General features: G+C 44.9%; 2 protein-coding genes across 2 annotated transcripts; one reads left to right on the forward strand and one right to left on the reverse strand.

Moving 5' to 3' along the window:
* Positions 1–2,414: 2,414 nt before the first annotated feature.
* On the forward strand, positions 2,415–5,432 carry LOC127311407 (protein cornichon homolog 1). Its single transcript, XM_051341831.2, has 5 exons — positions 2,415–2,741; positions 3,856–4,037; positions 4,860–4,982; positions 5,084–5,130; positions 5,214–5,432. Exons 1-4 carry the CDS (start codon positions 2,676–2,678, stop codon positions 5,124–5,126), a joined length of 414 nt encoding a protein of 137 aa, XP_051197791.1. The 5' UTR covers positions 2,415–2,675; the 3' UTR covers positions 5,127–5,130; positions 5,214–5,432.
* Positions 5,433–5,706: 274 nt separating this feature from the next.
* Positions 5,707–9,446, reverse strand: LOC127311406 (enolase 1). The gene is made up of 17 exons (XM_051341830.2): positions 9,288–9,446; positions 9,019–9,082; positions 8,744–8,808; positions 8,383–8,430; positions 8,213–8,299; positions 8,032–8,112; positions 7,847–7,948; positions 7,674–7,754; positions 7,519–7,593; positions 7,175–7,237; positions 7,013–7,093; positions 6,710–6,904; positions 6,572–6,622; positions 6,404–6,492; positions 6,250–6,301; positions 6,102–6,158; positions 5,707–6,001 (listed from the first exon to the last, which is right to left on the reverse strand). Exons 1-17 carry the CDS (start codon positions 9,357–9,359, stop codon positions 5,921–5,923), a joined length of 1,344 nt encoding a protein of 447 aa, XP_051197790.1. The 5' UTR covers positions 9,360–9,446; the 3' UTR covers positions 5,707–5,920.
* Between the last annotated feature and the right edge of the window lie 618 nt (positions 9,447–10,064).

Raw genomic sequence — 10,064 nt, forward strand, 5'->3', positions numbered from 1 at the left:
GCTCATATCTTGGCAACCAACTATAAAAAAAATCCTCACCACCACCAACCTCCCTGACACGCGTACAGCACGCGACCGTTGGGAACCCCAAGTGGAAGGTGTGAAGCGTACAGCAGTAAGTTTCCCTCGGTTAGAAACCAAGGTTTATCGAACCAGTAGGAGTCAAGAAGCACGTTGAAGGTTGATGGCGGCGAGATGTAGTGCGGCGCAACACCAGGGATTCCGGCGCCAACGTGGAACCTGCACAACACAAACCAAGTACTTTGCCCCAACGAAACAAAATGAGGTTGTCAATCTCACCGGCTTGCTGTAACAAAGGATTAGATGTATAGTGTGGATGATGATTGTTTGCGTAAAAACAAGAGAACAAGTATTGCAAGAGATTGTATTTCAAGAAGAGAATTGGACCGGGGTCCACAGTTCACTAGTGGTGTCTCTCCCATAAGATAAACAGCATGTTGGGTGAACAAATTACAGTTGGGCAATTGACAAATAAAGAGGGCATGACCATGCACATACATATTATGATGAGTATAGTGAGATTTAATTGGGCATTACGACAAAGTACATAGACCGCTATCCAGCATGCATCTATGCCTAAAAAGTCCACCTTCAGGTTATCATCCGAACCCCCTCCAGTATTAAGTTGCTAACAACAGACAATTGCATTAAGTATTGCGCGTAATGTAATCAATAACTACATCCTCGGACATAGCATCAATGTTTTATCCCTAGTGGCAACAGCACAGCCATAATCTTAGAGGTTTCTCTCACTCACCCAGATTCACGGAGACATGAACCCACTATCGAGTATAAATACTCTCTCTTGGAGTTACTAGCATCAACTTGGCCAGAGCATCTACTAATAACGGAGAGCATGCAAGATCATAAACAACACATAGATATAAATTGATAATCAACATAACATGGTATTCTCTATTCATCGGATCCCAACAAACACAACATATAGAATTACAGATAGATGATCTTGATCATGTTCGGCAGCTCACAAGACCCGACAATTAAGCACAATGAGGAGAAGACAACCATCTAGCTACTGCTATGGACCCATAGTCCAGGGGTAGACTACTCACACATCACTCCGGAGGCGATCATGGCGGCGTAGAGTCCTCCGGGAGATGATTCCCCTCTCCGGCAGGGTGCCGGAGGCGATCTCCTGAATCCCCCGAGATGGGATTGGCGGCGGCGGCGTCTCTGGAAGGTTTTCCGTATCGTGGCTCTCGGTACTGGGGGTTTCGCGACGAAGACTATTTGTAGGCGGAAGGGCAGGTCAAGGGGCGTCACGAGGGGGCCAGATGACAGGCCGGCGCGGCCAAGGGCTGGGCCGCGCCGCCCTATCGTCTGGCCACCTCGTGGCCCCACTTCGTCAGCTCTCCGGTCTTCTGGAAGCTTCGTGTAAAAATAGGCCCCTAGGCGTTGATTTCGTCCAATTCCGAGAATATTTCCTTACTAGGATTTCTGAAACCAAAAACAGCAGAAAACAGCAACTGGCTCTTCGGCATCTCGTTAATAGGTTAGTGCCGGAAAATGCATAAATATGACATAAAGTATGCATAAAACATGTAGATATCATCAATAATGTGGCATGGAACATCAGAAATTATCGATACGTCGGAGATGTATCACTCCCCTACAAGGACCGCACCGCAACCTTCGCCACACAAACTGCAATGAGCCACACACACCATGGAGTCCAAGACGGCACCTTCAGCAAGAACACGATGCCAAAGGCACCGGCACCACCCGATCGGAAAGATCATGGAGCACCGAGGGAAACAAAGAGGTTGCATGACGTTAACGCCACTAGCCCAAATCGGGCAAGGGTCTCCCCTCAGCATGAACTCTCTGCCTCCAAAATAGTGCATGGAAAGCCGCCTAAACAACTACCGCACCGCCGTCACATCATGATGCTCCCCCGACAGCACGTTGCCCTCACGACCATGGGCACCGGCCAACACCTCAACCACGTGGCTCGCCTACACACTGACGTAGCTTCCACTATCCAGGGCGGCCGCCTCAGCATCCAAACTCCACACGCACCCGAGCTAGACGGAAAACATAGGAATACAACCGCCACAAGGACTATCGAACTCGGGCTAGAAATTCCGGCACCCCCTCCCTGCCTGCTTGATCTTCGACTAGCTGCCATGAAAGTTGTCGTCGAGGCCGATGGGCTAGAGAGGGCCTAGGGTCCTAACCTCGGCCCATGGACTTGACCCCGGCCTAAAGTACTGCTTCCCGATCTTAATTAATTGGCCTAGATTTAGGTAAAATGTTTTCCTAAAATTTAGGTAAATTTAGGAGAGGAGTATTAAACTTTTCACCTGTTTTGGGTAAGTTTCAGCCTCACTTTCCAGCTCAAGTACGCAAACCGCGCATCGCATCTCACTGACCCAGTGACCCGCTCTCGCCTTCGCAGGCCACGCGTTCTCTCTGTCTCTTCCAACTCCAACTCCAACTCCAACTCCCCCGTCGGACCCCCACCTCACCGCCGCGGCTTTCCCACAGGGCCTGCATCTCCCCCGCGCCTCGCCTCCCTCGACGCACGCACGCTCCCCACCTCGCCGGCGGCCCCAGCCACGGCGTCAAGCTAGCCACCCCCAACCTCCAGGAACACCCGCGCCGGCCGGAGGGGCCAGGGCCGGGGAGGGAAGATGGTCTTCGTCTGGCTCGCCGCCTTCTTCCTCGTCGTCACGCTCATCGTGCTCGTCATCTTCCAGGTCAGGACCACCTCCCCCTCGTCCCTGCTCGCCACCGTTCCTGCTCCGCCGCACCGCCTGCCTCTCGATGCGATCTCGCGCTGGGCTACTACCCCCTTAGAAGTTCTGGCGAAATTTTCGTCTGAAGATTTACATGTTGTTCGAGTAGATTTCCTTTTGCAAATTGTTCAGGGGTTTTTGGACCTCCGAATTGTAAGTTTGGAGCTTCTGCCTGGCTAGCGGATGGGCGCCAAGGGGTTGACTGACGCCTGTTCTGGTGCTGGTACTGGTTCGTGCCCGGCATCTGTGTCGAGATCTCGGCGTGGTCTTTCTTCGTGCGTTAGGGTGTAACTCCAAATTAGAACCGTTTCTGGCCTTGTAGTTGTGGAAATTAGTGTCAGTTCATACATACCTGTCATACGCTTTTTTTCATCATTCATTAGTAAAGAAATATCTTGGGCATAGTATGTTCAGTAAAAGAATCAACCATTGTGACTGAGGTGACATCGAAGGTTCATTATTCACCCAGTGCGCAATCAAACCCTTGTTCCCTTCTAATTGAGCTATGAGAAGCAGTGCTGTGCGAAATCCTATCTACGTTCTACTTGTTAGTCTATCATGACATCAGTAGAGAGCAGCATAGTGGAAGTTAGAAACTTGAAAATATCTTTGCAGCTTGTTTGATGTGAATGTGCAACATTTGTTGTTTGCATCTTCGGCAATGGATGAAGTATCTACCTTTTGTATTAGCTTTCCCAGCTTCCTTTTCCGCTTTCTAGTTCTCGAAATCTTTTGGTACTAGCCACAGCTTTTTGAGTGCTTAGATGTGCCACAACTAGTTTTAACTTTCCTGCACGACATAGGGAAAGTCATTCATATGTGTCCATTAATTATGCTTGTTGAGTTATTTTGGCAGCTAGAATTTCCTAATGTTCTTGCTTAATTGTTGAACCTTACTGTAATTGTTGAGGGTAGTGGATCGTTCATCTCTGTTCCTTCTCTCTTTTTTGTGCTTTAGGAGAAATCTGCATGAATCTTTAGTCTTTACTCATGTTTTAAATATCAATGTTGGTGATTAAGCTTAGCCAAAATTATTCTTATTCCTGATGATTTGTTCCTAATGTTTCCTTTACAGTTAATGTGCTTGGCAGATCTGGAGTTCGATTATATCAACCCATTTGATTCATCGTCTCGAATAAATAAAGTGGTTATGCCAGAATTTATAGTGCAAGCACTTCTAAGTGTATTATTCCTCATAACTGGGCATTGGGCAATGTTTTTGCTTTCTGCCCCTATGGTGTACTATAATTATACATTGTAAGTGCCTCTTATCTTTTTTTGCCTTATAGTAGTATTTCTGAAAACAGCTGATATCTTCCTCTAGGCTGCAACATTTGGAAAATTATTTGTTAGTATATTTTTTTATTGAACATTAGCTGCTAGGTAACCTACCATGCCTAGTTTAAACAGATTTATTGCAAGTTGTAAATGGTAGTTTGTGTCATGTCTCCTCTTTCGAGAAAATTGAGAACCAGAAGAAAATGGGGAAATGGATGCTCAAGACTGATACACCTACTTTTATTTTCTGTTAGGCTGGATAGAATATTTAGTGATAAGCACTCGGGTCTTTTCTTGTTTCAGTCTTTTGTACTTTATACAAAATGTTCTCAAGAAATTTTCATGCTCTAAGGTCTTGGCATTTATTGATTTATTTTGTGATATTTGGATGCACGTAAGTGCTACCATATCGACATGTTAATCAGATCGAGTATCTTGTGACTGAATGGAATATTTTATATGAGTGTCCAAATTCTAGATGGTAGTTCTAATTTAAAAGGCCTGTAAACATTGCATCATTGGATGGAACTGTAAGCACCTAGGCTTAGAAAAACACTAATTACACCTCACCTAAAATTAGCAATACCTGTTCTGCAGTGAAGCTAACAACATGATTTGCACCCTCAAAAACTTCCGCCTGTCACAATATAAAAAATATATTGACTTTGGGAATGAAGGGTACTGGCCCAATTTTGAACTCATAATTAGCTCTACTTGTTTGGGAGGTGCTCATTGCAAGTTTTATGCAACATTTTTGTTTTATATGGTGCGATTAAGTACAACCTTTTGCGATCGTTGCAGGTACGAGCGCCGGCAGCATCTAGTAGATGTAACAGAGATATTTAATCACCTAGCCCGGGAGAAAAAACGCCGTCTTTTTAAGATAGGGGCTCTTGTCATCCTCCTATTCTTGTCCTTGTTCTGGTAAAGATAACAGACACCAAATGTTATTTGTTATTTACTGCCAAATCTGCAACCAGCAAAGAATGAAAATAACTTCCTCCTGTTTCTGTCTTTATCTTCAGGATGATTTGGAGTGTATTATTGGACGAGGACGACAGCCATTAGTTAGGTATTGCGATGTGGTTCTTATAGGCTGCTAAACACTAGTATGACCTGTGTCATTATTATTAGTATCATTATGGGTAATTGCAGGTCTTATGGAGAAAAGAAGGCAGGCATGCCCTCGGGGAGCTGTTTGTTGCTCAAGTTTAGTGAAAGCTCCTATTGTTGTAGCGTGTGATGTAAGCTAGGAGCCACGCCCTATTTATTTGTTTGCGCATCTGGTCATATGGGGCAAAGAATGATTTTGTTCACGTCGAATTTCGGATGCAAATGTGTGTGATTATGTCGATGTGAGGATCAATTCTTGTAGCTGACCAGGAAGTACTGGCATTTCGGTTTAGTGCAACTCTTCTTTTAGGGAGGTTTAGTGCAACTCTGAGTGCAATCACAGTTGATTCTTTCTGTTGATTGATTTTGTTCTGAGTGCAATTAGGCTGGAATTCTGATAACTCTTCTGGGTTGCAACAGCCTACAGATAATGTCGCCAACCCGCTGCTCAGAGTTAGTGCCCACTTAGAGTTGCAGCAGAGGGAACAAGTCTTGTTCAGTTATCCTCCTAGCAAATAAGAATTTTCTGAGCTCATCAGAAGAACATAAACTATTTTATTTCATTGCCACTGTATAGCAAAATCACACCAGAACTATAGCAAAACCGTATGAGCAGTCACAGCTAGCTCTTGTACAAAGAGGAACTACTCTTATTGTGCCTGGCATTGCCAGCCTCGGATCAAAACACAGCAGTAATATTTACTAGCAGCACCACAAAAACCCATGGCTCGTCTCTTCCTCCAGTGTTTTCAGTATGGCTCCACCGGCGCCCTGAAGTTTGCTCCGGCGTACACCGCTGCCTCTCCAAGCTCTTCTTCGATCCTCAGCAGCTGAGGCAACAACAGACAAACGCTTGTTCAGAACACAGAATATGACATGTACAAAGCCTACACATCACCAAAGGGGAACGGCAATCTGGAGATTGCATACCTGGTTGTATTTGGCTAGACGCTCAGACCGGCAGGGAGCTCCTGTTTTGATCTGGCCCTGCAACAAATGCATGCAAGGTCACCACTGAAGCCAAGACGAACTAAAATATATATGAGTTTAAAGGATCTGGTTTGGCTGGAGGCAATACCGTGGCGAGGCCAACCGAGAGGTCGGCGATGAAGGTATCCTCCGTCTCACCACTGTAGAGAGCACAACAAAAAGTAGTGTGCAAACAGATCATAAGACAAATGCTAACGGCTAACCATCCAAGAAGGAATCGAAGAGAATTGCAATGCTTTTACCTCCTGTGGCTTGCCATGACTCCCCACCCAGCACGCTTGGACATGCTGACAGCTTCAATGCTCTCCGTCACCGAGCCTATCTGGTTCACCTGTCGCCATAAACAATTGGTATTAGCATTATGATTTCTCAGGACAAGAGTTAGTAGTTTCAGTAAGTGACGGTGCTACCTTCAGGAGAAGAGCGTTGCAGGTCTTCTCACTGATTGCCTTGGCAACCCTCTGCACAATTCAAAACGTTCATGAGGAAAAGCTCTGAAGTGTTTTTCTCTGGGGTTTTGCAGCAGTAAATCTGGTGACATAGCTTACCGTGGGGTTAGTAACAAGAAGGTCATCTCCTACGATCTGCACTTGCTGCCCAATCTCACTGGTCATTTTAGCATAGGTGGCCCAGTCATCCTGATCGAAAGGATCTTCGATTGACACGATAGGGTACTCTGAAACGAAAGACTTGTACAGATCTTTCAGGCTATCTCCCGAGATCTTGTGCGAACCGTCATTGTTCTGTTCAGTAAAGTCGAGTGATGTTAAACAACATGCCAAGCTTATCTTTTTAATGACATAACTCATAGGTATCTGCAATTACACCAAGGACAGTTCAGAACATCTTACATCCTCCTTGAAGTTGAGATCATAAGTCTTGTCCTTCTCACTGAAAAATTCAGAAGCAGCAACATCCATTCCAATAACCACCTGCCACACATATAAAGACTCAATGTTATACAACAATAAATAAATGCAATGGCCGAAATATGAGGTAGAAAGACGAAGTACTTTTCCAGTGTAGCCAGCCTTAGCTATAGCGGCCTTCAGTAGTTCAAGGCCCTCTTTGTTTTCCTGCATAATAATTGTAAATAACAAAATATCATATATGAGCATTTGGACTCACATATTCGACATACATCAATACAAAACAGTCAAGGCCTATTGTGAAGTGGAAGTCGTAGCTGTACTCAGAAAATCATCATCCATAACAGATTGTACTTTATTTCATGAGAAAACAACAGATTCTGCTTTGCACAGCCTCCCACAAGGGTGCCCTACCAACTTATTTATGCATATCAACAACTTTGTTCAATCCTATATATATTAGCACTTTGGAAAAAGATGAGTCTTACCTGAATGTTAGGTGCAAAGCCACCTTCATCACCAACATTTGTCGCATCTTGTCCATACTTCTTCTTGATTATACTCTGCATATAGAAACATCAGCGTTACAACTGCATAATCCAAAGTTGAGGTACATTATGAAGAGGGTGGGCTAATTTCTCACCTTCAGGTTGTGGTACACCTCAACTCCCATCTTCATGGCCTCCTTGAACGAGGAGGCACCAGTTGGTAGGATCATGAACTCCTGTACGTATAAGAACTAGCTAGATGAGAATCTTGATCATATAATTAAAACCTTTTGTGAGAAATTCGCTCATGCTCAGCAAGTAATATTACCTGCATGGCAAGCTTGTTCCCAGCGTGAGAACCTCCATTGATCACATTGAAGGCAGGCACAGGCAACACAAGTGTCTTGTTTCCGGCGAGATTTGCAATATGCTGGAAACAATTGAGATTTCAGTAAATCCTGTTGAAAACTTAACTGACCACTTCGTCATCCAGCTCAAGTGTTATGATAGTACCTGGTAAAGTGGAATCTTCTTCACCATGGCTCCAGCTTTGCACACTGCAAGTGACACCGCGAGAATAGCATTTGCCCCAAGCTTTTTTGTCGGTTCAACACCACATCAAAGGAAACTGTCAGTATGGACACTGGGAATGGGGAATACTTTATGAAGGTTAGAAATAATCGTTCCACAATACCTTCTGTTTGCACCAGCCCCATTCGTTGGAGGTTCCATCAAGCTGTTGGACCATGAAGTTATCAATGTCAACCTGCTCAGTTGGATCCTGCAACATATGACTCATCATTAGTTAACAGTTTTTAGCATCATGTGAAAGAGAATGGGTTACTTGAGAATTGAGATAAATACCTTTCCAATCAGCGCCGGTCCAATTATAGTGTTTACATTGCTCACAGCCTAACAGAGACAGATACACCATACACGGGCCAATTAGTGTCGAACCAATATGCGGTTTTATCTGAATTAGGTTGCATTCTTAAACTTGTATATCATGTATTATCAAAGAAATGTTTTGAAAAATACTTTTTGATGGTTGAAAAATCACAATACTAAGGAATTATTTTAATACGAATCCAGCGCTACCAAATTTGCTTGAATTTGAACGGTAAAAACATCTGTTACATCTGGACGGAGGCAAATACTGAATTAAAATGAATATAAAACGAGCAAGTTATTTGGGATTAATTGCATGCCTAGCAGTGGAACTAACCTTGAGTACACCTTTGCCAAGATAATCAGACCCTCCATCTCTTAGCTCCAAGGCCTCGTATATTCCTGATTAAAGTCAGCATCCCAACCATTAAAAAAACTGATCATTCAACATCTAGAAGTAGCTAGGCAGCTGACGCAAGAGTGCAGGCGTGATGGCGACGACTGAGTGATGTATGATTGTGCATATGTGTTTTCTCTAGCAGATTCCGACACCCAAGTCCTCCTGACGGCGACTACTTGGGATAGATACAGCAGTTTGATGCGGACACGTACCAGTGGAAGCGCCGCTGGGCACCGCGCCCCTGGCGAAGCTCCCGTCGCTGAGGCCGATGTCCACCTGCACGGCGCAACGCAGCGCACCAAGATCAGAATTAAGCACCGATCGAAACAGCTACTAACTAGATTCGGAAACAGGGCTACAGCACCTCACGATGGAATCCAGAACAGAGTGATTAGTTGGAAGGAAGAACAGAAGAAATACTACAGTAGTAAGCAAAAATTCCCCACTCCTGGATCAGGTTAATTTTTCATTCGCACCGTACCTCGACGGTGGGGTTGCCGCGGCTGTCGAAGATCTGCCGCGCCTTCACCGACTGGATCGTCACCGCCGCCATGGATCAATCAACTGCGATCGAACTCCTCTCGCGCTAGCTTTGTCCTCACAAAAACCTCCTCTTTTTGTTCGTGGCTTGGTGGTGGCTAGAACAGAGGCGCCTGGTTTGGCTACTTGTAGGCGTGGAGGTCCGGTGGGCGGGGCCACCTGGCGCGCACGCAGTTTTACTGGCCCCCACTTGTCGGCATCTCGATGCATGTGTGTAAGTTTGGCGAGCGTTAGCTTGGAGGAGGGGAAATGCCCAAATGGGCATGGAAAGTTAGGCATGCATGTCTGGTCTGGTTTCGACCACCGTTTGCCTGATTTGGAATCGATGCCGTTGTTAGTTCTTTCGTGTAAAGCAAGTTCATTTCCTAAGAAAATTCAAAAGAAGAGAGATATCTGACTCTTAAACTGGCATGGAAAAAGGTTCGTGTGTCAACTTAATCATCTACTGATACTTGGTGAAAAAGGAAAAGATCCTACGTGCCATAGCTGCTAATTACTCACTCCGTTCCAATTAAGTGGCACAACTTTTTTTTCTTAAAATACAATTATGCGCAGCAAATAGTCTATACACTAAGAGCATCTCCAACAGAAACATGCAACTTCGGCCCGCTAATTTTTTTATGCCATGCCAATTTTGGGTTTTTTTTGGGAACGGGGGCAGCTCGAGATTTTTCGGATGCGCAAAGAAATAGCGCGCGGAAAAAGCGCTTTACTAGAC

This window comes from Lolium perenne, chromosome 7, assembly GCF_019359855.2.
Source record: "Lolium perenne isolate Kyuss_39 chromosome 7, Kyuss_2.0, whole genome shotgun sequence".
In the NCBI taxonomy this organism is placed as follows: Eukaryota; Viridiplantae; Streptophyta; class Magnoliopsida; order Poales; family Poaceae; genus Lolium; species Lolium perenne.